Raw genomic sequence first — 26913 nt, 5'->3', positions numbered from 1 at the left:
AATAAAGGTTAAAAGCTCATCGCCATTGTGGGTACTTTCTATAGGAAAACTGTGCAATTAATGGGTAGAGTTGGGTGCAGAGAAAAGAGGAATGTGTGTGGCTGTGGCAAGTAGGTGGTCTTTAAGGTATGTGTACTGTGAACTTTTTGCCCAGTTTTTGCTGGATTGTTCAAAGCTCCAACTGAGGTCAGAAGTAAACTATATTCCTTATCCATGTACAAAATTGAAACAAAGGCCAGGAAACTAGAGTGGAAATAAGAATGAAACAGTGTACTAGACCATGGTCTGTTTTAATGAAATAAAAATGAATGGGCATACATATGCACATGAGCCACAGACCGATTTGGAAGAGATGGATGCCCTAGTCCTAGTGGGACTACTACTTTAGATAATTGGTTCCCAGACCTTGAACTAAAGGACTTTATTATTGTTGTGGTCCCTCCTTTTGTCCACCTGACCTGAGCATTCCTAACTCATTAATCAGTTTTACTGTATTGTCCTCAAAAACCAATAAGGAACAGCCAAGGGCTTCATGAACATACCTGTACACATTTTAGATTCTATGGACTATGAGCATATAAAACTTACAATTCCAGCCAATTTGTTTTACTAGTCTACTTCATTCTGCATATTTTTAGGTTTGAAAAGTGCTAATTATTATTCAGCAAGTGCTGTTTGGCCTTTAACAGTAAATGCACTATTCATGTCAAGCAGACAGGTCAACATTTCAAAAATGCACTGGTATGTTCATAATGAATTATTTCATTTCTCAACAGTCCCTTCCCTGAAAATCTGATCAAAACCAGAAATCACAAAGAAATCTAAGATACCATTTTAGTTTATCTTCAATCAAAGGAAGCTAGGGTGCTACTTTTTATTGCACTTTTCTCAGCCTGCATTTTCCATCATCCACTGAAAAGGAAATGAATGTCTAGAACTTGGATTGCATCCAAGCATTTTTCTTTCATATCTGAAGGCATCTCATGTTCACAAACTGCTAAAAAGTCATTGTGGTCAGGGCTGTACGGCACTTAAATTTGAATAAATAGAAGAACCTACAGATGTACACAAGTTGTGGCGCTGGGATTCTTTGAGTTTGTGTTCATACCTGCCTGATACAGCCTTATTCCTGGATAAGTTTAAAAGGTTTGGCATGTTATAGAAAGGGAAACAAAAGCCTTTTGAAATGTGTTGCTAATTATTTAGATCCTCCATCAAAGACTCAACACTCATGGCAAACACAGCTCCTGTGCTCTGTTCTCTCACTGCCTTTCCCAGCCTAACTTTCCCCATTTCAGTTTTAATGGTCCTTTTAAAGGGAGGTTATTATACTGACAATCAGTGGAACGTGTATCCAATTTCATATACGTACAGATAGATACTTGATGGACAGAATACCACGTAGTTATGCATCCAATGAGGATTTTTTATTTTGCATGTTTTCTAATGCCTTGCTCACAGGCACCAAAACATCCAGTTACAGTTGCCTCTGCCCCATTGGCTGCTGCCACGTTTGGCATGCTGACAAGGTTCACAAAGCAGACTGCTTCCATTCAATTCAGAAATGTAAATGCTCTAAAACCTTTTCTGTTCCCTTATAACTCCTCCCCAAGCTGACTGTCCCAATCTCTAAGTGAAGTCTGGAAGTTCTGGAAGGCAGAAAGATCTTGGCCATGAGAGAAGCTTGGGTTTAGACATGATGGTCCTGGAATCAATACCACAAATCAGTGGCAGCCAAAAGATGCAAAAATGACAGTCCAGTGAGGTGGTGGAATCAAATACTTAAATAACTAATTCATCACCCTTAATAAAAGGAAAGGCTTTTGGCGAAAGATTATCAAAGCTCTGCACAAGTCACATTTCCTACTTTAAAAAGAGAGTATAAATGATTTTGACTCCCCCCTGCCCAAAATACGTTGGCTGTGCATACTGAAAATAAGAAGCAAATATATTTGCTGAATGCCTTTTTGCCACTTTTCCCCTTTCCTAAATTACCTCTGTGACTGTCACTTTCAGAACTGCTTTGGCGTGACCTTTTTAATACTCATGACATGAGCACTAAACATTTCCATGTTTCAAAAGCAAGATGTGTTGCAAAGTTTAGTACAGAGTATATGTATATCCAGTCGGATGTGGCATCTCACTGAAGCTTCACTGCCAGGTGTCAAATGAACTAGTATAGCTGGAACATATTTTAAGTAACTAAAACCACTTCGAGACTCATCTGCACTGTACTGCTTAGTAGAACATTAAAATGGGTGACTGATTTATCTTTTTTCTGATCTACAGCCCTATGGTTTTATAATATGCCCAAAAAACAAGAAAATATCAAAAGGCAAACCTGTCAATATTGCACAGCGGAGTCATCACTAATGAAACGTTTGCTCTGTGATGAAATTATACTCCACAGCGTCATAGACAGCATACAGCTGGAGTCTGATGACACAGTTTACTCCTTGTTTCATTCACAGGTGTTTCCACAGCACTAGCAGCCTGTCCTTGGGGGTAATCAGGTTCTAAAATCTTCACATTGCCAATTCCAGAGGTCAAGTTATATATTTTTCAGTCAATTAAATTCCAGGAAACTTTCCAAAGCTTGATGTAGTTTCATAGAATTGTAAAGTTGGGACCCTGAGGGTCATCAAGTCTAACCCCCTGCAACGCAGAAATCTCAACTAAAGCATCCATAACAGATGGTCATTTGATAAGTGATGCCAGTAGCCTTATATAGATGATTGTATTTTAATATTCTGTTGGAAGCTGCCCAGAGTGGCTGGGGAAAACCAGCCAGATGGGCAGGGTATAAATAATAAATTATTATTATTATTATTATTATTATTATTATTATTATTATTATTATTATTATTATTAAACCATTTTTAAGACTCCCAATTGACACCTCTCTTTATTATTCACTTACTCTGTCTTGTGTATTATTTCTAGGTTATATACCGAGCTCTGTCACCACCCAATTCTGCTGATGATCCTTACAGTCCTGAAGCTCAGGCACAGCTGAAGATCACTAACCTCCGCGTGCAGCTGCTTAAGCAACAATCCTGCCCTTGCCATAGCAATGACATGAATGCAAAACCTCCAGAACTAACCTACTATGCAATCTATGATTTTATTGTAAAAGGAAGCTGCTTTTGTAATGGTCATGCAGATCACTGTGTGCCCATCAAAGGATTTAAGCCTGTTAAAGCAGCAGGAGTCTTCCATGTGGTAAGTTTATGTTGGGATAAACCTTGCACAAAGTCTCAAGTATAGAGATCAATGTTCCGAAAATAAGGTGAATTGTTGAGCTTGGTGTCAGTTGCATGGGGAATTAATATCCTGAAGACAAGAATGTCTCCTGAAAGTCAGAATGGGAACAGACAATATATTATGACTTTCCTATACCTAAGGAATATCTAGAAGTTGCCTAAATTAGACAAACGTCTAGGCTACTTTAATTTTGAATTAAGCTGTGAATATTTACATGATCTAAATTATAATGTTGGTTCACAATGTGAAAAGAAGCTAACAGTATTCATATTTTGGCAGTCCAACGCAGCTCTGATACAAGCTTGCTTCTATGTACTGTCCTTATATAACCTGATTAGTGCATGAGCTGTATACTACCCATCTCACAAGTTCTGATTTCACAGGGGTGTAGAACCTGAAATAGATCTTTGAAAAGAAGCAATAAGTTGCAGGATTCAGCAGAGGTGAGGGAGAAACTGATAGATGAGCTGTTTTCAAGGCCTAAATTATACCTGTATTGGTGATATGATTTGGCACCCAATCTGATCTATGTTGGAAAAAACACCTAATCTGAGATCTGCTTTATTTCCCAATGTGAAAAACAAACATATTACAACAAGCATTCACAAATATGAATGCTTGCAAATCTAACAAACAGCGAAACCTTTAGTTTTCATAAAATGTTTCCCTGGTGGAAAGTTTTTCAAACTAGCTACATAGACTAGATCATTTCAGCTGGCAATCCCCAAGACTGCTGTGTATGTAACATAAATTGTCCTGGATTATATTTCTCTCATGTACTTGTTCTGCAAGAGTTGTAGCAGAATGATAACAAAGAAGGATAAACAAAAACATAGTGTGGCAAGACTGAACAATCTAGCAAATCAAATCAAAAGCAAAGCCAGTGCACTGCAGTTTAAAACTACTGATAGTGCAGTGAATGTAGCCTGCATAGTGCTCAAGTAATACTGGTAGGACTCAGGGAGAAGTGTAATGGCAGTTGTGTGTTATTTACAAGATATAATTATAAAATATTTCCGTTTAGGCACCCACATAGATCATTTTAGCTTTTTGGTATTGCTGACAGGTGCCTTGCAAAATCACCTTACCCCATATATGCCTAGTCAACCATTTCAATCAGTGGAACTGGCACTGCTACAGGTGCTCCTTAATACCTTGTTCTGAACTTTTAGTGTGGCAGCACCTATGATTGAAAGCTCTGCCTATTGATATCTGGCACTGATATCACTGTGCTGTATTCTTTTTGGTGCCTGCTTAAATCATCTTTGTTTAGGCAAGCCTATCAGACATGTAGACACGTAGAAATTACATGTCCTTTGAGTATTTTAAAACATTTTTGGGGCCTTTTTTCATCAATAATTTTAATGTTTCATTTTATTTTATTGTTAACTGCTTAGAAATGGGTTTCCCCCCTACAATCAAGTGCTATATAATTTTTTAAAAATAAAAATAGATTAAATAGATTAAACAAACATAATTCAAAATATTCTCCAAAATATATAAAAATTTGTAGAGTTGGGTCAATATGAGAATATATGAACATGTTTTAGTCAACATATATTTTACTAAAAATCCAAAGCCACCTTTATTTTATATACTCTCCTTGTGGTAATTTTTTTACCCGCAGCAGCACTTTGCTGTTTATTTTGTTGGAAAAAAAGCTAATATAACAGCTACAATTTAAAAACAATTTTCTAAAGACTAATTCCCCTTTTATCCTTTCGATATTGTCCCTTGTGTGAAGATTTACATTGTCTCAGTAAAAAACCCTATAACATCTACCATAATAAAGCTGCAATAGTAGTGTAGAACTCAAATCATTATGCAATATAAACAATACTAATCAAAAGGGAAGTTTCGGGGGGGGAGGACAGGTCTTCTAGTGCACAAGAGCTGTTAGTTGCTTCTTTCTCAGTATAGTACATTCAGGAACATAAGTCATGAAGTATTTTCTAAAAACCCAGACAATTTGAAAAGAAGTAATTGAATATATTAATTGGGGAACAAAAAGGCAATGGGAGGAAACATGCCCTAGCAACTGTCTTCATGTGTGAAAATCAGTCACTAATTTATCTTACACAAGTCAACTTTTGTAACACTGTTTGCCTTGCACAGTATAATGAGTGACATTACCAGAGAGCTGTCAAGCTAAGAAAGAAAGCAGTCTGGAAGTGGAGTAAAATGGAAAGGGCTAATGACAGAATGAAATATAGCGTGAAAAAAAGAACTCTGGTTAAATGAACTCACTTGTGTCAATTCACAAAACAGTGAAACATCCTGGGAAATGTGTCATTTAGCTATGCCTCATAAAGATTCAAAATGAATAGTACGGAGGTAAATGGAAATTGCTGGAAAATGTTTACATTCTGGTTTAGTCATCACAAATGCATCGTGGCTGGCTGCAAATCACACTGGAGCCATGCATATGATCATTCTAGTGCAGAATTATATTCTTTGTGGTGGCGGCAGCAGCAGCAGCAGCAGCTGTTTCTTATTGATTTAACTTCCCCAACTTCTTTAGATCTTTTTTATTCTCAAAATCTGCTTTCTCATTATTTGTTCATGACTGTGCAATCATATATATGTCTACTCCAGAAGTCATTCTGACTGAGTTCAGTGGGGCTAACTTTCAGTTAAGGTAAAGGATGGCAACCCCAGTGACAGAAATATGAATATATATCCTGATTATCAAATTGGGACATATGGGAGCCAGAAAGGATGTGTTTGGCGTGTTCTTGTTTTTACATGGCCAGTGCCATGTGTGTGACAAATTGCTGGCCTGCTTTTTACAACCGACTTTCTTGTGTGTAAAAAAAATACATTTTAATTACAAATACCTGATTTACATATATACCATCCATGAGTATTTGTTTCACCACCCTCCCAGGACTTCCATTTCATACTTTGTGTCATGCTGGCTGCCCAGTCATGCAATTCTTACAACCTACTATTAGGTTTGAAGCACCATGTGGCAATTTTTGACTGGAGAAATACCTGTCAATGTCTTTTGTTCCTTTTACAAACCTGGACTTTTAAATTTCTATGATGAAGCTATATGACACTGGTCTCTTTCCCAAATAGCTTGTAGTCTTACCTACAGCTGTTCTGATTAGTTGGCCTGCTACTAATAAGCAAACTTATGCAGGCTGGGGTAGATATTTTTTTCCATGGAGCTCTAGGCAAACATGGCACCTGCTTTAAGCATATACCATGGTCCTTTTTTTTTGCCTGTTATGAAGTTAGATAGCAATTTCCAGAAAAATATTCCTGGATGGTTACTTTCCCCACTCTTCCATTGCCAGGAATGGATTGTTTTATTCAATGTAAAGAGTTTCCTTTCTCTGGTTCATTCTTCATCAGCTTGAATATTTAGGCCTGTACCTGGAGCTATAACACTAATAACATTCTATCCTTCTGCAACCTTATCAATCAGAGACTGTTATATTCTGAGTAGGATGAAAAGCAACACCAGTTCCCTCTTGACATTCCTCGCTCATCACTAGCTTTTCTACAGTGCCCGTTTATGACTCAGTCCATATTTTTATTTAAGAGGAGCCAAAACACTCCAACTGTGATAATAGAATCATACAGCTAAGAAGGATCAAACAACTATCCATCTACCACTCCTCAAGGACCCTTTTATATAATGAATCTCAAGCAGAAAGAGGGTGTTGGCAGAACAAATAGCTTCAAGGAACTTATCCAATTCCGATGCTGCAGGGGAAGTCAGAAATTACTAGGATTATTGCCCAGTTTGACCTGGGGAAATGCCTTCTGAAGGCTAAATATGGTGTGCCATGAGACCCAAAACATTCCACATTATAAAGAACTTCACATCATCTTTCGCCAGCAACTTCGTCTGGACAAACAAGCTCAAAGAGTCTTTAAAATGCCCTGTAAATATAATGGGAGCAAAGTCACTCAGAAGGGTATTCTGAGCAGCAGCCTATTTGTAACTGTGACAAGAGTCTCTCTTTCTCTCTCTTATGAACTTTTAATGCTATTTAGCTACCAATAATTTCTTGATAAGAGCTGTATTTTCTGGTTGTCAAGTACAGATCAAGAAGTTCAGTGCAGAGCTACTTAGATGTTTATATTTTTGCTATGTATGCTATAAAGGTAAAGGGCCCCCTGACCATTAGGTCCAGTCATGACCAACTCTGGGGTTGCGGCGCTCATCTTGCTTCAGTGGCCGAGGGAGCTGGCGTACAGCTTCCGGGTCATGTGGCCAGCATGACTAAGCCGCTTCTGGCAAACCAGAGCAGCACACGGAAATGCCGTTTACCTTCCCACCAGAGCAGTATCTATTTATCTACTTGCACTTTGACGTGCTTTCGAACTGCTAGATGGCCAGGAGCAGGGACCGAGCAATGGGAGCTCACCCTGTCATGGGGATTTGAACCGCCGACCTTCTGATCGGCAAGTCCTAGGCTCTGTGGTTTAACCCACAGCGCCACCCGTGTCCCTCATGTATGCCATACCAATGAGCAAATGATAAGCTATCTTGCCTACACTGTTTACTCTCCCTGAATCACCCACATTCCGATAGGAAAATCTAATGGGGTAATTTACCACAAAGAAATAACTCATTGTAAATAAAATAGAGTAAAAAGATGTGGAAGAAATTCTCTAACATTAATCCAAATTTCAAATCTAATTTTTGACATCAAAAGGAAGCTGCTCACTAGTGTTTAATCAAGAGGGGCCTACGGCAATTAAGCAATGGCATTTTAGTACAGCACAATAGCAATATATATGTGAGGACTGTTTTTGGGGGGAGAATTCTAAAGCTGTCATAAAACACAAAGTGGATATGGGAAGGGGTTCAGTACAATTTATAAAATAAATGTACAGGTTATCCAATAACTAGGGGAAGGCATAATAGGTGCATACTGCTATTACCATGATTAATGGTTAGCACTTTTATAGCACATTTCAAATGTTCAGAGTGTTTCATATACATCATCTCCATAAAACTTACAACAGCCCTGGAAGGCAAACAAGTATCCTTGTATTGTGAATGCGGAGCTAAGACCAAGAGATAGTTGGCTCCCGAGGAGGAGACTACAGCTGCTTTGCTGTTCCTCAAACCCTCCTTAATATTTCCTTATTTGCTTCTAAAACAACTTCTTGCCAATCTTAATGAGCATTGATTATGCACATGAATCCTTGGGATTTGTTGCATAAACCTACAAGTATATAGCCATGAAAACTGGGACCCTGTCTCTGCACAAGGATGCTGTGTGTAGGCTTGATACAAGGTACACTGCAGTGGTTCTTCCTCCTCACTCCATGCATTCAGTGTATCGTTTCAAATATTCTGAACAGGACCCCTATTCAGTGCAGGTGTTGTGATATTGCTGCAATGCTGGAATAATTCCATGCGAGCAAGCAATCAGGTTCAACTGAAAAGAACAATTTTCTATTCAGTTAGCAAGCAGTTAGCGGGCAGACACATTTCCAAATTATCAGTGATTTCACAATGCTGTAGGTGCACCTGCATGTTATCTCTAGAAATGCCACTACAGTCATAGTTGTCACAGTTTGTTTCCCCTTTGTTAGGTCCATGGAAGGTGCATGTGCAAACACAATACTGCAGGAACGCATTGTCAACATTGCGCTTCTCTCTACAATGACCAGCCATGGCGAGCGGCAAATGGCAGAACAGGAACTCCAAATGAATGCAGATGTAAGTAACAAGTTAATGGCAGTGCTTCTGGGCTATCAGGATATGCAGAAATGACCCTGGGTAAACAAATTAGAAAGCCAAAACCAATGCCACTATCCACAACATTTTAAAACATTGGTAACACCTTAGTTTACTAAGATGTTCATTCATTTTACCAAGAAGGTGACATTTGTTTGGCCCCCTTCAATTCTCCAATTTTGAGCTATTCAGTTTTTCTTGGAGCACCTAAATAAATTATACTAGACACTGAAACACTAAATATTTTAAAGTTTTAATTTACAATACAGAAGATACAGAAGCAGCAATAATTATACTGGATTTGCGTATCTGTCGTAGGATAATCTGATTTGGTCTTCAAAATATTTGATTTGATATTTTCATATTCTACCAAAAACATCATTATGGAAGGCCTGCGGTAACTTGCAGCAGATTCACTCTAAATTGGTACATTAGAGTAACTAAACACTGATAATTTGCAGATATTGGAAACATCTTCAGGCTGACATATACGTTTCATTTTATTATTAATCAGCTCTCATTATGTGTAAGGGTTTTTTCTGCATTCTTTTTAAAAGAGCATCCTTAATTTGTCTTTTTGCTTATCTTGGCTGTGTTTCAGCCTGTAAGTGCAATGGGCATTCTGACTCTTGCCACTTTGACTTGGACACATGGCTGGCATCAAGAAACCAAAGTGGTGGGGTGTGTGATAACTGTCAACACAATACAGAAGGGCAGCACTGCCAGCGTTGCAAACCAGGCTACTACCGAGACCTCAGAAGACCCTTTTCTGCCCCAGATGCCTGTAAATGTAAGCTAATATGAATTTATCAATATTATGAATATTTAAATACTAGATCTTTCTGTTGTCATTCTCATGCCAAGGTTAAAAAAAAAGTTTGGTATCCTCACATTTGTAAATGAAGGAACTACAATCCTCAAATATTTCATTATGCAGTATATCTAACTAATGCCAGCTTACCGGTCAAGGAGCTTGCTGTGGAGTTCCACCAGTTACTATTCATTACCATATGTACTTTAGAATAATGGTGATGGAGCTAAAAGTAGCTGTGATAGGAACATTCAAGCAAACTTCCAATATATGGGGATTTTTTTAAAGCCAGTGATAAGCCAGTGGTTTCTGTTGGTTGGTTGGTTTTATTCATGTACATCTGATGGGCGGGGTATAAATATTATTATTATTATTATTATTATTATTATTATTATTATTATTATTATCATCTGGATTCTTGTCCGTGACAGTGATTAAAGAAGCATATAAATAGAGTATTCTCTTCTACAAAGTAGATGTATTATAATTACTAATAATATGAACAGCAACAACAAAGCTTCACCTTTTGTTTTTGTTATAAAGGGAGTTTTGGAAGGCCCAGCTTGTAATGTGGAAATGAGAAAATCTACACCTGCTGAAACTCCTCCTTCTACATTTTGACTAAAAAAAGACCATGTTCAAGATGGCTAACAATTGTTGTAGATGTTGTTAGTTTATATTCTGCATTTTGACTTTAAAAAACAAAGTGCTCAAGACTGGTAACAACAATATCTATAACAATTGTTAGCCATCCTGAACACAGTCTTTCTTTAGTCAAAATGTAAAGAAGTTTCTGCAGAATACAAGCTATTTTATTAAACAAATTGTCCATACCCTTGCGTACCTTTGCAATTTGATCACCCCTATTTCTGGCATTCAGTGAAATGCCAGTTGTGGCAACTGTAGTTGTAGATGCAGTGTTCAAATCATGGCAGAAGATGTAGCAGGAAATCCTAACTTGACCTTAAGCAGGAGGCTGCAAGAGACGGTGGACACTTGAGTGAATACCAGGACTTAGGACAGCTTGAAGAAGACGGTTTGCTCCTATAAAGTATAGAGTTCCTTTTATTTCCCTTGACCCTGACTACCCTCCCAGGTTCCACACCTTCCTGAAGATTGTAGGTGCTTAAAAGGGTAGTCCCCTGGCCTAGAGATAAGATTTTTGCCAATGAACAGTAGTACAGAGGAGATGAACAGCATTGTCTAATATCTTTCCCCTTAAGCTAAATATGTAAAAATACACGATTGAAATTCTTCACCCATTAGATCCACTAACACCTCAGTCTCATTTTACTGAGTAAAACGTTGCCTACAGAGAATATTTTATTTGGATTGACAGTGATGACATTCAAATCCCAGATTACCTATGGACTGTCAGAATCACCGGGGGGCGGGGGGCACTATTTCAGGCCAGAAAAGACTGTTTTCCAAGGAACGCAAATCTTCCCAGGCAAGTACACTCTGGAAGAATATGTTGAGTACACTGGATGGCAGCAGTTTTCCTTGATTGCAGCAGCTGGCACAAAATGTTACTGTGAATGTGATCACGGAAGTTGCCAAAGAATGTTGGAACTACTTCTGTGTTTCTTTTTAAAATGTGCTTGTGGGAGCAGGTGGGGGGATTGTTTTGTTTTTGTTCTTGTATTTATTATGTATTTTGTGTTTTTATCTCATATTTTAATGCTGTGAACCACCACAGATGAAGGGTGGTATACAAATTTAAATAAATAATAAATAATAAATAAATAAATAAATAAATAAATAAATAAATAAATACTACTAGTATAATAACAATAACAATAACTGCCTCCCAGTCTCAGCTGCATCTCTAAAAATACAAGAAATAATAGGGTTTTGGGGAGGACGAATAAGTATTGTAAAGCATTTTGCATACAATCTATAGAAGTGGTAAAAGCTTTCCCCATAACAGCAATCGATCCTTCAAGTTTTCTTTTCTGACTTCCTCTTCCTGATCAGCTTACTTTTTTCTTTTCTTTTCTTGTGAAATCTATTGATACAAAGCAAATTCCTCTCAGCTGTTGCCTCCAAGCCATAATGAGTTTCATTCCTGGGCAGCCATCCCAGTTTCATCTTCAGCTGCTATCATTTGTGCAAAGTCCACAACAATGGAGTCAGAGTGACACATGATAGAGCCAACAGAGGAGACAGATATTTCCTGCGTGAAATTGTTCAGTCACAGCTTTTCACTTGCTGTGTAAAGTGTGAGGAGTGTTTTGGATAGCTCCAGCTGAACAGAAAACTTGTGCTTTGAGGGGATCAAGCAGAGATTACAATCTCGACAGAAAAAGGCCTTGTGTCTTGCATAGTTTGTGTTGATAACGACATGTCTGATAACCTTATTCATATACAGTCGTAGACAATGGAATTCTGCAGATATTGCCAGCTCACTCACTGAGGAGCAACGAAAATGGAAAAGCTCCAAGGTCAAAGCAAATGAAGGAGCTGTTAAACCACAAATCCTTAAACTACACTAAGCAAAGTGAACAATGTGTAATATTTGTTCAGGAGTGTGTATGTACTAGATAAAGCAGGGCATACTCTTATTTAACATGGCAACTGTAGCAATCTGCTTGAAGGTTACATAGATTCTCCCACCTCTTCTATTTTTAACAACTTGTATGAATTTTTAAGACTCTGCTACAATGTCACGGGGGCGATAAGGTTCATAACTGATTACAGTCATTAAATTTAAAACACTTGTATTCCATACACAGATGGTTGTAACACTTGGATCTTGTTATCCAAGACTCAACTGAAACTTCTAGTAATCAGAGCTTATTTGCTGCATTCTAAATTTTGAGGCTGTTGTACAAAAGCAGTTAACATTTGTTTAAAGTTGAGAACTGCTTTTAATACTCCGGGGCCATGGTTATATTGAATTTCAGATTCAGTTTTAAGTCAATTTATCCAATAAGCAAGAGATCATGTGTTTTTAGCACACCTTACTGCAAGCATATTTCAGCTAAAAGGTGAAATTTTCCACTCAACACTTTTAAGGAATGGCATAGTGATTGGTATGGGAAACAATACAGGGCATTTTCACATGTGAGACTTCAATAAGTCTGCCATGTATCTGTAAAACCCACAGTAGTAAAAACTATAATAATGTACTGCATGGAGAAAACATACATTTGCATTGTTTGCAGGGCCAAACTACAAATGGTAGTGGCAGATTCATGCATTTATATTTCTTGAGCCCTTGAATGTAAAACAAGAATAATACTAAGGCTGGGTGACACCTTTAGGATATACTCTCTCCCCCTATATGTTCATCTCATATGTATGTTTTAATATTGCAGTGTGCTCCTGCCACCCTGTTGGATCAGCCGTGCTTCCCTTTAGCAATACCACCTTCTGTGATCCCAGCAATGGTGACTGTCCCTGCAAACCTGGAGTGGCTGGTCCTCAGTGCGACAGGTGCATGGTAGGATACTGGGGCTTTGGAGATTATGGCTGCCGAGCATGTGATTGTGCAGGAAGCTGTGACCCACTAAATGGAGACTGCATCAATAAGTGAGTGGACAAACATATTGCTAACTATAAATGGCTAGCTAACATAAGGACAGGGAGTTTATCTACAAGAAATACATGTTTGAAATAGAAGTAATAAAAAGGTTAGAGATGTAGAAAAACCTCTTGAGCAGAGATGGAGGATCTGTGACCCTTCACATGTTTTTGGATAATAACTCCCATCATTCCTGACCACTGGCCATGCTGGTTGGGGCTGATGGGAGTTGAAGCACAGCAACATCTAGAAGGCCACATGTTCCTCATCTCTGCTCTAGAACAAAATGTTGTTGTTTTATTGTAACGCCTCACATGAACCACACATTATAGTTGGATTGAAAGGATTAAGTACTAAATTAATCTGACTGGGGGAGGGGGGATATGCATCAGAAATAGGAAACAATCACTTTTCTAAGTCTTACCTTGAAGTTATTGAGACATACTGGTAGCACTTCCCACAAAAGAAAGAAAGAATTGGAACAAGAAAAATATACAGTATTGGAGAGGCATAAGTATAGCTCAGTTGGTTAGAGCATGTTGCTCATAATGCTAAGGTTGCAGATGATCCTCAGGGTCTCTTCCAACTCTATGCTTCTATCGTTCTATTATTCCATATTCCTCCTCACATGACTAGTTTAGAAGGAAAAAAAGAGAACTTCCCTTCCTGCAAGAAATTAGCTATGGGTGACTATATCATAATCCTAAAAACTCTACCAGGCACTGCTAGAAATCTCTTCCAAGCTCTGAACTTGTGTGAGATCTATAAATGAATTGCAGATAAGTAAGTCCCTTTTCTGACAACAGAAAAAATGTTTGAAGTATGGATAATTAGCACAATAAATATTTTCTTTTAATTTTGCTTCTGAATACTTAAGCTTTGTCAAGGGTTTTTTTGTGTGGAGGGTTGTTTACAAATAAACTTTAATTGAACTGAGTTTGATAGAAACATATCACAGCATTCCTTTAATTTCAGCAGTGCAAACATAGATTGGTACCATGAAATCCCTGGCTTTTATTCTCCGTATAACAAAAGTGAACCAGCATGGGGGTGGGAGGATGAACAAGGCTACTCTGCCCTTCGACATTCAGGTAAGAATATGAACTTTTGGATTTTTTACTGAAAGATAGGAGTCTCTTTCAGGTGTTAAACATATGTGCAGATTACTTTTCCCATGCTATCAGGACCCCTGAGTTCCTGATCACAAGGAGGGAGCCCTCTGTGCATAAAGCTTTTTTTGTTGTTGGGGGCTCTTTCAGTTTTTATAACGAACATGTGGAGGTCACATGTGTGTGATCTCATTCTTCCTATGTGTTCATATAACATCTGAAATGAACTATAAATCACGTGGAATTATTTATTATAATTGGTTAGGTTCACTGTTTGAATATCAGATATGTAATCTCAGCTGATATTTTCCATCAAGCTAAAAATAAACCATACTGTATACACACCCAAAACACACACACACACTGTAGATATAGATATATCCAGGATCCAGTGAGCAGCTACAAAAATTCTTTTCCATTCAGTACTTAAAATGTTTAGTAACATGCTGTTGCCACTATCCATTCAGTCTTCTGTGAAAAGTGCTGTCCTCCAAAACTATATCTGATTACATGAGCAATCCCATTCCCTCCCAGTTTAGCAGCTGAATCTAGACATTCTGGTGAATACAATATGAAATAATGGTAACTAAAATATTTCATCAAATAGTGCTTAAAGAGAGAGCTATTTTTGTGTTTCTGTAGGAAAATGTGAATGTAAAGACCAAGTTTTAAGAAATTCCAAGATCTTCTGTGGCATGAAATATACATATGGTGAGTTAAAAATCAAATATATTATTCAAATTGCCTATGCTGTCAACAGTTTCCTTTATCAGTGTAAACTGTCAACAAAGCTACTATGACGGGGAGATATGGTAGTATTTATATTAGGAAAACTAGAGGTTCATTTAAGTGGTGCACTAGATATAGTAGGGATGGGATACCCACCCCCTTCCAGATTTTGATGGATTTCAACTTCCATCAGCTCCAGCTAGCATGGCCAATGGTCAGAGACAATAGATACAGAAGACCAACAATATCTGGAGTGCCACGGTTTCTGACCCCTGAGTTATAGACTTTCCCCCCCCAAGCAAAACTGGAATTTTGCTTGCTTGGTAATACAACTTGTTTTGCCTTGCAAATTTATTTCTATTGGACCTGCATGGCTGCATGCATATTTTGTCTGCTATGTACAATTTCTCCAACATTTTTTATCTTCTAATAAATGGTCTATTTGCCTAGAAAATGTGTCCTGGGAGAAAACCAGCATTTAATATGTAGACAAATCTCTTTTTCTATAAATTATCGCCAATATAAAGTCCTTTTTGTGATGCCAATTAGACTACTAGTTCTCAAAGGGAGACTCTATCAGTTTAAATTCATCCATGCATGGCTTATGGGGGATGGGGGGAGAGAGAGAAACTCCCAGGCACTTTTTAATCCGTAAATTTCTAAGAACCAAACTATGTAACTCTAAATGGCTAGATTATTTTAAACTGATTACTTCTCTTTGCCAAAATACATGTATTTTAAGCCTATAATGGGAACAGGCAGTCGGGCTACAGGAAACCATTGCTGTATTTTGTAGTTTTGTGAAAAAGTTTTAAATGACAGCTTAGCAGCAGTTCCAAGTAATTCCAATGGGAAGAAGCAGCTGTGTATGTGCTCAGTATTTCCTAAAAAATCAGGTCACTGAGCATCTCCCTGCACCCTGTCTTTGGCAAAGGCTGAACAGGCTCATCAAGGAGAGGATCTGGCACAGTTTATTTTTGACTACATCAAGAGCTTTTCTGTTTGCATCAGATGAAATATATAGAAATATCTCTATATCACACTAGCCATAGCAACAATTACACCCACCCTGAAAGTACAAAGAGGCTCAGTTTGCACTGCACACACTGATGGTGCCTAAGATTAATCTATGTACCAATGTACTAGAATGAAAACAGAAGTTATATTCTTTATTCAGTGCTGAAGGCAAAGATTTTATCTGCTCATGATAAAGGCTCCCATGCTGAGGTCAATGTGAAGATCCAAAAAGTACTGAAATCTACAAAGCTTAAGATTTTACGAGGGAAGCGGATTCTGTACCCAGAATCATGGACTAACAGAGGCTGCACTTGCCCAGTACTTAATCCTGGTAAGTATTTAATATGAAAATCAGGTCTTTATCATCATCATTTATTTATTTTTACTATTTATGTCCATCAGAACCACTCTTATAGTCAGTACATATAAATTATATTCCACATTCTTGTGGTAGAAAAAAATATTACATAGATACTCCAGAAAACTAAAATGCCAATCACTGTTCTTACTAATTAAAGCAATTTAATGTGATGCTAGACAATCCTTTCAATTTTAGCTTCACTTTGGACCTGTTATATCATGCACTAATCATTATCAAAGCCCTGCCACAGTGTTTGTCAATCTGAATCTTCTCTCATAACTGCACACAAGCAGAATTCCTTCCCCAACATTTTGAAAAAAAATGCAGCTAGTGTTACCCTGTCTCCAAAGAATGTAAGATATTCCCATCACACCTGCATTGGTTGTGCTTGCAAATCAATGAAGATACACTCAATATACACAATCACTGTATTAAACTGAAATTTATGTTTCTTGAGCCAGTTCTAGTCATGCATAAAAATATTTCTATATTCATATATTTCTATATATGACTAGCTGTGCTTTCCCATCCACATTCTGGCACATCTCAATGTATATCTAAACACACATCTCATTTAAAATAATAAAGTACAGATAGACATTCTGTATTTGAATGGGCCTTTGCATGCACATACAAATTAGATCCAGAGTTTCTGTTTCAGTAAATTATTAGTTCAAGGACACCTGCTTCTCTGGTCAATTATTTGAAAACAATAGACTGTGGATTCCAAAGTACCTATTCTCCTTTGGAGGTATTAAAATAATAGAATCATAGAATTGCAGAGCTGGAAGGGACCATGAGGGTCATCTAGTCAATGCCCTGCAGTGCAGGAATTGTTTGCCCATTATGAGGCTCAAACCCATGACCCTAAGAGTCTCATGATCTACTGAATGAGCTATGAGGGTAGATTTACTATGTAATATTTAGATAGTGAAGTATCTTTGTAAAATGGTCTCACCATTTAAAAAAAATACCTCAAAGTTACTAGGGGAAAAAACCTCGTTTGCAATAATTTCTCAGATGAGATCATTCTCAGATGAGATACTGTAGCTCTGTCATCTACCCAAAAAAAGTAGTAAAGTTTCACAAACCAAATGCAATTAAGCACAAAAGTGAGCCAGACTGGTGCACTGCATAAGAGTGTTGAGTAAGAGTAAACGGCACAGTTTACATAAGAGTAAACTGCACTGTGCAACTTTTAGCACAGAATGACTTTTTGATGGAATAGAAGCATATGCTAACTTGTGAGAAAAGGAGGTGATTCCTCCTACAGTTGCCCCGCAACTTCTACAGTGGTACCTCGGGTTACAGACACTTCAGGTTACAGACTCCGCTAACCCAGAAATAGTACCTCAGGTTAAGAACTTTACTCCAGGATGAGAACAGAAATTGCTCAGTGGTGGCGCAGCGGCAGTGGGAGGCCCCATTAGCTAAAGTGGTACCTCAGGTTAAGAACAGTTTCAGGTTCAGGCTAAGAATGGACCTCCAGAACGAATTAAGTTCTTAACCCGAGGTACCACTGTACTCTAATATAAAGGGTCCCCCCAACTCTCTGGAACAGTTTATCAGAGGGCTGCATTGAGAAGGTATAATATGAACAAAATTGCCTCCTGTCCTCTTACATTAAAGATACTTCTGGATTAAAAAGATATGCATTATACACATACGTTGCTCGGCCCTAGCTCCTGCCCACCTAGCAGTTCAAAAGCACGTCAAAGTGCAAATAGATAAATAGGTACCACTCTGGCAGGAAGGTATATGGGTTTTCCGTGCGCTGCTCTGGTTCGCCAGAAGCGGCTTCGTCATGCTGGCCACATGACCCAGAAGCCTGTCTGCAGACAAACACCAGAGTCATTCGCGACTGGACCTAACAGTCAGTGGTACCTTTACCTTTTTTATGCACGCGTACACACACACATGTACATGCATACATGCACAAAACATATGCACACACAACTATTTTATTTTATTTATTTATTAAATGTATATACTGCCTTTCATCAGAAGATCACAGAGTGGTTTACAGTATAAAAAGTAAATTCCCTTTATGATTGCATACTTGGATAAATATGAAGTACTAGTCCAATAAATACCTGACTATTTTGTTTTCAAAGGTTTGAAATATCTTGTGGCTGGATATGAAGATGTTCAAGCAGGCAGACTCATAGTCAATATGAAAAGTTTTGTCCAGCAATGGAAACCAGCTCTGGGGAAAAATGTCTTGGAAATTTTAAAAGATTGTAGCTGAAAGTGCCAAATAGGGCATTTGTTTATGCACAAAATGCAAACGCTATGGAAAGAAGGCTCTCAAAATGAAAACTGGAATGGAAAGGAATAGTGCCAAGTATGTGTAGAGGTATTCAAAGTCATAGCCTTTCACTTTGATTCTTAAACACTTTGGTCCCAATTGCAACACTTATGTATAAACAGTGTTTGTGGGTGAAACCCTCACAAGAGAAGCGGAGCCCCCACCCACCCAATAGCTTCAGCTGATTGTATAGGGGGAGTAGAGGTCTTGTAATAAGTGAGTCCAACAATAGGCTGTGCATGCATAGCTGCACTCCTGCAGTTCTCCTACCCATATCATCTATTTCCACCAATCATCTATTTAGTGGAGTAAAAGGATCTCCATGGGCAGAACTGCATTCACAGACCTTGTCTGTATTGGACCAACCTGCCTGGGAATAAATTTCATTTATTCAGCAAAATATGGCTTATGTCACAGCCCTTAAATTAAATCTTTATAGACAATACTGCTTTAGGGTCCAGCTGTACAAGTGTTTTGTTTACCCCCCGTTAAAGTATGTGGAACTGGCACCAACTGAGGAATCTGAAAATTGGAACCCCACTCTCATGTTCTTTGGGAAGATGAATATACACTAGTAACGGACAAAAGGACTACCAATTTAGAGAGAAGCAATGGAATGTGGGGGTTTTTTATACTGGTATATTAAAAGTAAGATGAAGGTTTTGATTAAATGTCTACTACAAATCTCTAGAAGTATACATGTATGGAAATAACACCAATATTGGTGGGAAAACTCCACTGGAAAACATACAAAGTCAGTAATCTGTAATAACTAATTAGGGCATGCATTTAACCAACAGGGCTCTGTGGGACATCCTTAAAAAGGAGTTAATAAGATTTTCATTTGGGGCACTTAAAAAGATTCTGGATGGAATTTTCTAGTTAGTTAAACCAAGGGGAATATGTTGCAACACCCAAGTTGGACTCTGGTTTGTTTTTGAGCCAGCACAGATGAAAGTAGAACCTATCCTTTCATCAAAATTTTGGTTTTAAGAAAAGACTGGTTCCATAAAGTATAAATGGGAACACTTCTATTTTCTGAGGTATTATACACATGTAAGCATTTGATTGTATAAAGCACTTTATTGCCTGCCCCCTTTCAGTGTGAAAATTCTAATATTGTTGGGGAACAGAGGTGGCACAGGAAAATGAATATTGGAACAGAAGCACTCCACGACTATAAAGGATAAAAGGAATAGTTTTCATTCATTTATGCCAATGGCCACTCAGTAAAGTTCAAGGGTAATTTTTTGCAATTAATATATTTCAGATGAAGTCCTAACTTCAGACTAATGGGTTAATTCTATAAATATCAGCTATGATGAGACTGTATATACCACCAAAAGAGAAAACAAGGATGGGGGGGGAATGCTTTTTGAAAAGTCATGGACTTGTTCATAATTCATGCTGGCTTTGGCCTTTGTTTTATAATATTTAAACTTGAGCAGCAAGTTTCTTTCATTCTGTTTCTACACAGAACTTTCAAAATAGTGTAAATTTATGGAATATCAATGCCATATTCATCACTAGATTCTATACTTCTCTGGTAAACAGACACAAAATGTATCCCATTTATATACATTAAAAAATAAAGGAAGAGCTATTATACCATTGAAATAACAACACTTCACTGATCCATGGTTCATAGGTATGTTTTCTATTGTGGTCCTGTGGATTCACAAAAATGTTACTGTTTTGAAATTTTGTTTTTATATTTTATGTATATAATAAATATACTATGATTCCAAATATTTTTTCTTGTGGATTCATATTTTCTAGAACCCTGTCCATAAGATTATAAGGAAATATACAATATTTTTTCACAAGAAAAATGGGTTTCTTCTCACACGATATTCACCACCACCATGCCCTCTACACACACACATATGCACCATTCACACATTTATTCCTGTTATGGAATCTGATCACTCATGTGTCATGGACCTCCATTTGATGGTGCCTATAACATTATGATGGGACGCTGGTGGCACTGTGGGTTAAACCACAGAGCCTAGGACTTGCCAATCAGAAGGTCGGCGGTTCGAATCCCCGCGACGGGGTGAGCTCCTGTTGCTCGGTCCCTGCGCCTGCCAACCTAGCAGTTTGAAAGCACATCAAAGTGCAAGTAGATAAATAGGTACAGCTCCAGCGGGAAGGTAAATGGTGTTTCTGTGCACTGCTCTGGTTCGCCAGAAGCAGCTTAGTCATGCTGGCCACATGACCCGGAAGCTGTACGCCGGCTCCCTCGGCCAATAAAGCGAGATGAGCGCCGCAACCCCTAATGGTCAGGGGTCCCTTTACCTTTACCTATAACATTATGAGGAATGGTGACACAGTTCCCCACCCCACAATGTAGGTACTATTTAATGATCATGCTTGAAGCTTTTGTTCTCCTCTGTTGTATCACTTTAGTACAAGGAATATCCAGCTAGCTCCACTGTGAACAACAAAAGCTGCAAAATCCTCTACAGCAATCCTTTGTGCTGTGGAGTTTTCATTTGGAGGCTGTACGCTTTCTCTCTTCTCTAATGGTGCTACAGATGAGGTCTGTCGATTTCTATTGACTCTGAGAAAAAGTCTTGCCAGGGCTGATTCACATGAATGTCTACATGCATTAGCAGTGTAATGATGGCACTACATTCTCAAAAAACCACGTAGTTACTTCTGCGAAAAGGGATTTCCACATTTTTGTGTCTCTTAATTAAAGAAATATAACAAGCTCTCAGTTTCACATGCCAAGAGCAGCTTCCCATAGCATAAATGACACTGAGAAACCTCATTCACAGTACTGCAAGTATCCCCAAAGATCATGAAGTAAAACGTGCTCCCTTTTCCATGACAAATAGAAATATACGGTACATCTAGTTTTCATTTGGAAAATGGTATGAGCACTCTCCTGAAGGTAACACTGTGAACTCTGGAGAGAGACATTCCTTCCTCTACGGTATATTCAGTATAGCATCACTGTCATTGTCACTGCAATATTATAGACCATGGGTGGTATTCAGCTAAGTTTTACTCAGAGTAAACCCACTGACTTTCAATTAATTTCAACTTAGTTCAAAAACACCCCATACTTCATTCATAATCCAGCATGAGTCCAATTCCAGGGGCCAAGAAGGAAGAGGAGATAAATACTCCAATATCCAATAAGTTTTTCTACACTCCCCCCCCAAAAAAAAATCAGCAAATGAATCTTTCACTTGGCTGTGAACTCTTTTTGTTACTGATCTGGAATTAAATATATCCAGTAGGGAACTATTTCCACATTATGTCACTTATGGACAGTGCAGAAGAGAAATTGCCTGTGCGCAATGGAAAATTACACAAAGATGGTATTTTAGTATAATTACGTCCATGGGCTAAATCTTCAGGGATATGTATATGTTGCAGAAAATTATAAGAACATCTGGTACTACCAAAGTATCTAAATAGGGAGCTAGCATTGGCATAAATAAACAAAGCAAATTTGGAACAAATATGCACTCTCTATTTTTAGATATGATTACTTGGTACCATATCAATAGTGAAGTGTTTTTAAAAAAACACTCAGCTTTCCTTAGCAGCCACTTCCTAGCACACTGAAGAGATAGCTTACTGATAAGTCGCTAAAGTTGCTGGTCCCCAAGGTTTCTGTACTTTCTTGTTGATTTTTTTTTCCAATGACAGTGAGTTCCGAAATCTAACCTTGCACGAAGGTCAAGGCAGCTCATAGCTCCTTTCCCACAGTTCAGTAAGAAAAATATTTACACATGTCCCTCACTAATCTGAGGGAGGACAGGGCCACAGGGAGAAAAACAAGCAGGAAAAATATTTCTGGAAATATTCTATATATGGAAAAACTTCAAGGCATGTTGAAATATTAATATAACCCAGTGCCTAGAACAAAAGATTGGGCATAAAAATACCTTCTGGTAGGCCCTAATTTTGGAGTTAAGCAAGCTGGTATCCTTGAAGAAATATTAACTCTCCACCTGCTAACATCCTAAGCTTGGAAGTTGTGCCTTCCCCACCCAAGCTGATCTTAAAAGTTTTGTGCCAAGTCCTCTGAAATATACTCGGAGTCGAGAGTGGATTTCATGCTCTTTATTCAGCTCATAGCGGTGAGGAGGAATGGGAGTTCCCCCAGAATGTCTGCTTTATATACATTATTTACACAATGGACCCCACGTGATTGGCTAATTCCAGGATTTTCCTGTAGGCCAATCAGGTTGCGGATTCACTTCCACCTGGAGCTGGATTGGGTGGCTCCTGTGGAACAATCAGACTGCTGCATTCTGAATCCTATTGTTCTAGGACCAATCAGACTGCTGCATTTTGGATCCTATTCAACTCAGTACATAACATCCTCAAAAGGCTTCTTTAATTCAAGCACACCATACCTGGCTGGTATTTCTTCCAGTTATGTTCTGCTTTCTTAAGAGCTGCCAGCTGTGGCAGCCTCAGGCCCACATAGGGGATGTAGATGCTCACCCATCCCTCCTTACCTAATACTTTCCCTGCCATATTTCTTTTTTGTCATTTTCCATCTGTGAGTTGGAAAATGAAGTGACAAGGGTGGTGGTGGAGCTCTGTGGATATCCAGTGGCCATTGACTCATTGTCTTATTTATTTAGTTTATTTATAGAGTGCAAAGACATAAATGGCTGTTTACACCTTAAATTAATAGCTTACAATTTATAATAGACAAGATAAAAAAAGTAAAGGAGAGAAGAACATAAATAAATTCAGGTCCCCAGAGCCACAGCATAAATCAGAAGGACATGAGTCAAATGATGGGGGGCAAGGCCACCTGCGCTGATGGAGGCAACTCACTTTCACCTTGATGCAGCCAGCTGGAATTGATACAGATAAAGACAGATCCATGAGAGGAAATAATACTGAACGAAAGCTGGTACAAATTAGGCTAATGGGTTGGGGCCTCTGCTCCCCTCCCTGCACTGGCAATAAGGCCCTTACATGGATCTCAAAACCTGACCAACCGGAGACTGACTGCTGCTGGGCCCTCACAGCTCCATACTGGTACATACAGTCATTCATTAAGAGTGACAGCTTGGAAGTCACAGCAGCTTGGAAAAGAAGTGATCTATTTTTGTGCAGAGGACAAAAACTATCCCATGAAATCCTTAGTACATTCTAATGACAAAGAATGAGAATACCCTGTAAGAAGTGGTCAACATCACATTTTCTTCATATTTTATGCAGACATGCAATAGAAGCTACAAGTGGTAGGCTCACCACCTGCTTTTATGGAAGAAAATCACTCGTCTTAGTCAGCGGCAGAGAGCAGGCGGGGGTGGGCCTGGCGCACATCCAGGGGCATGGTGCGCCGCCAGCAGGGGCATGACGCGCATCCTGGGGGTGTGGCGTGCCGCCTGCGGGAGCATGGTGCCCAGTGCAGGTGGGGGCAGCCGTGATGGCACCCCACTGGGATCACGCTGACAGGGGCAGCGCACTCCCCCCGCACTCCTCTTCCTCCGCCAGTGCTCTCAGTATACCCACTGGTACTGAAGAAAAAACACCAATAATGCATTTTTTTTTGAAGTGAAGGATTTGTAAGAACTGATATGCACCTATATCTTTCTGTACACACACAAAAACAGTAACACACACATATTGTATAGATACTACCAGTTGCAGAAGGTGTGGTGGAGCCATGCTGGTCACCTGACCCACCTCCAGGAGCAAGGCAGTGCAGCAGTTGGTGTGGTGCAAGCACTGGCAGGAGACCAGATTGGCTCTGCCAGCATGTTTGCACCATGCTGGCCTCACTTCCAACTTGTCCCCGTTGGTATGCAGTAGCAACTCAGCCAGAGGGAGGTCAAGTGAGTGGTGCAGCCCCACCACACAATCTGCTAGTTGACACTACATGTGCAGGCATAGAGTAATCCAGAAGACTATTACCCGGTAATACCTAGTTGAGTTCCATGTTTGAGTATCTGATTTCACCGTAAACATTTGCTTTGTATGCTTTGTATTAAATATGTATTAAATTGTATCGTATTATTATTACTTATATGCAATTTTTATGTTGTAGTAAGATTATTGTTGAGGGTCTTTAAACTCCAATTTAACTCACTGGCTAGGGAATCACGGTAAGACTCAATTGATAGTGGACTCTTGCCTACGTGCTTCCCATGTCCTATTTTGTGTCTTTCCTGTTCAAAAGAAAAGCTCTCTCCATTTGATCAAGTCAACAAATATTTGAATGTACCGGTATTTTGCTTGTGCAGTTTCCTACAGACAATAGATTCTGCTAGCACTAGCTGTGATTCGTACTCAGGTGGTTACCGGTTTTGAAACCAAACACTGACCTGAAGTTGACTTTTCACAAGAATACTTCTTGTGTAAACACCATAAAGGGACACTGAGGATAAATAACTTTTTTTCTGCTCTGGGAAATGAACTACATAATTATTATATCACTCCTAGAAGGAGAACATTAGTGCAAAGGAAATTATTTCCCCAACTGTAGACAAAGAAACAATTACAGTGGTACCTTGGGTTACATACGCTTCAGGTTACAGACTCCGCTAACCCAGAAATAGTGCTTCAGGTTAAGAACTTTGCTTCAGGATGAGAACAGAAATCGTGCTCTGGCGGCGCGGCAACAGCAGGAGGCCCCATTACCTAAAGTAGTGCTTCAGGTTAGGAACAGATTCAGGTTAAGTACGGACCTCCAGAACGAATTAAGTACTTAACCTGAGGTACCACTGTATCAAGAATAAATACAGTATCTCTAGAAAAAGACATTTGTGTATTTTATATTAAATATATGCCTTTTGTCAGTAGGCATCCTGGAGTTATGTTGCTTTTCACTAGAATTAGAATTACATGTTAGATGTTCTTTTGTGCTGATCATCAATGGGGGAAAATATACGACATGACCGATCTAGTATTGGTTAGCACAAATTTTCCTTAATGTTTGCTTAGTAAAACAACCAATTTGTCAAATGTAGACCCAGAGCTTATTTTGTTTTAAGACTGGGATGGGAACTTTACTGTTTCAGAGTGGAAGATGCATACTATAAAAATACAAAGCAACTTCTGCTAAAAATTCCTGATCAAATTCAGCACTTAAATTGTAGTACATATGCCAAATGGAACTGTAGTTCTCATACCTTTTACTTTCAAAATTAGAGCTCTCTTGAATTTCTGGCTGAATAAAGAGCACAACTTTCTATTATTTACATTTGGTAAGATGCTTAAAAGGGATGGGCTCTACATAGGAATTGAACTTAAGGCCAAGCAAAAATCTCAGCTAATTCACACGTTCAACTGTGAGCACATTCAAGTTTCCTGAAGTATGTGTCCTGCATACCTATAGCACAGTTTGCATGTTGCATGGGGAAGGGTCTGCAATTATGAAAATTACCATATAGCATGATGCATTTCTGGGAGATAATGGCGCCGGGTCAAGTCTCCACTGAGTCTCTGCTGTGTGAGTAGGAGCTCTAATTATCAAATTACTCTGATAAAAAGGCTCAACCTATGAAAATAACTGCCAACTTTTATCAGTAAAAGACTCCGGGAGCTGTCAGGTGGACTTTCAAATCTCCCCTCCCTTTTGAAGCTACTTAAATCAACTTTGAACTCCTCCGTGCAAAGCCCTTAAAACTGTGGGCTGGATAAAGTAGCCCTATTTATTTCCGATTCCGAGCATGGTACTTACAAGACAATGTTGAAAAGAACTGGGGATTTCACCCACAGAACCTGTAACAATTCCCCCAAAGAAAAACCAGCCCAAAATTTCAACCTACTTTCAATCCAAGGCTAATGAAGCAAATAATCCAAGAAACCTCCATTCTTATGAGTGGTCAGTTGACCACACCTGGATTGGAAGGGAGGAAAAAACTAACGACGGAGGTGAGAGAGTGGACCTGGCAACCAAACTAAAACAAGCCAAGCTAACCAAAGAGGGACCTGAAGCAAGTCTAGAACCAGCAAATGGGTGGCCTAGTTTCAATGCTCTTTCCTCAGATGCTGTCAGGCAAGGCAGCAGAATCCTGAGGCTACCTGTTTTCTTACTGCTGCCTCATCTTAATTTGCTCTTCAGGGCAACACCAAAATTCCCAGGTGAA

The 26913-nt window shown here is 38.8% G+C and overlaps 1 protein-coding gene across 2 annotated transcripts in view; it reads left to right on the top strand.

The window, feature by feature from the left end:
* The window catches only part of NTN4 (netrin 4), a 40742-nt gene extending 20159 nt beyond the window's left edge, over positions 1 to 20583 (top strand). The window contains exons 3-10 of one of the 2 annotated variants that reach the window (XM_053405959.1): positions 2944 to 3222; positions 8827 to 8953; positions 9573 to 9761; positions 13103 to 13316; positions 14287 to 14399; positions 15060 to 15128; positions 16324 to 16494; positions 18639 to 20583. In XM_053405959.1, the coding sequence (XP_053261934.1) occupies positions 2944 to 3222; positions 8827 to 8953; positions 9573 to 9761; positions 13103 to 13316; positions 14287 to 14399; positions 15060 to 15128; positions 16324 to 16494; positions 18639 to 18772 (1296 nt within the window). In that variant the 3' untranslated portion in view covers positions 18773 to 20583. Of the gene's footprint in view, positions 1 to 2943; positions 3223 to 8826; positions 8954 to 9572; positions 9762 to 13102; positions 13317 to 14283; positions 14400 to 15059; positions 15129 to 16323; positions 16495 to 18638 lie in introns of both variants that reach the window. The other variant, XM_053405958.1, reaches the window with a different exon arrangement.
* The last annotated feature ends 6330 nt before the right edge of the window (positions 20584 to 26913 follow it).

This window comes from Podarcis raffonei, chromosome 10 (assembly GCF_027172205.1).
Source record: "Podarcis raffonei isolate rPodRaf1 chromosome 10, rPodRaf1.pri, whole genome shotgun sequence".
Lineage (NCBI taxonomy): Eukaryota > Metazoa > Chordata > Lepidosauria > Squamata > Lacertidae > Podarcis > Podarcis raffonei.
Note: the sequence above shows the minus strand (reverse complement) of the source record. Positions and strands in the feature narration are given on the sequence as shown.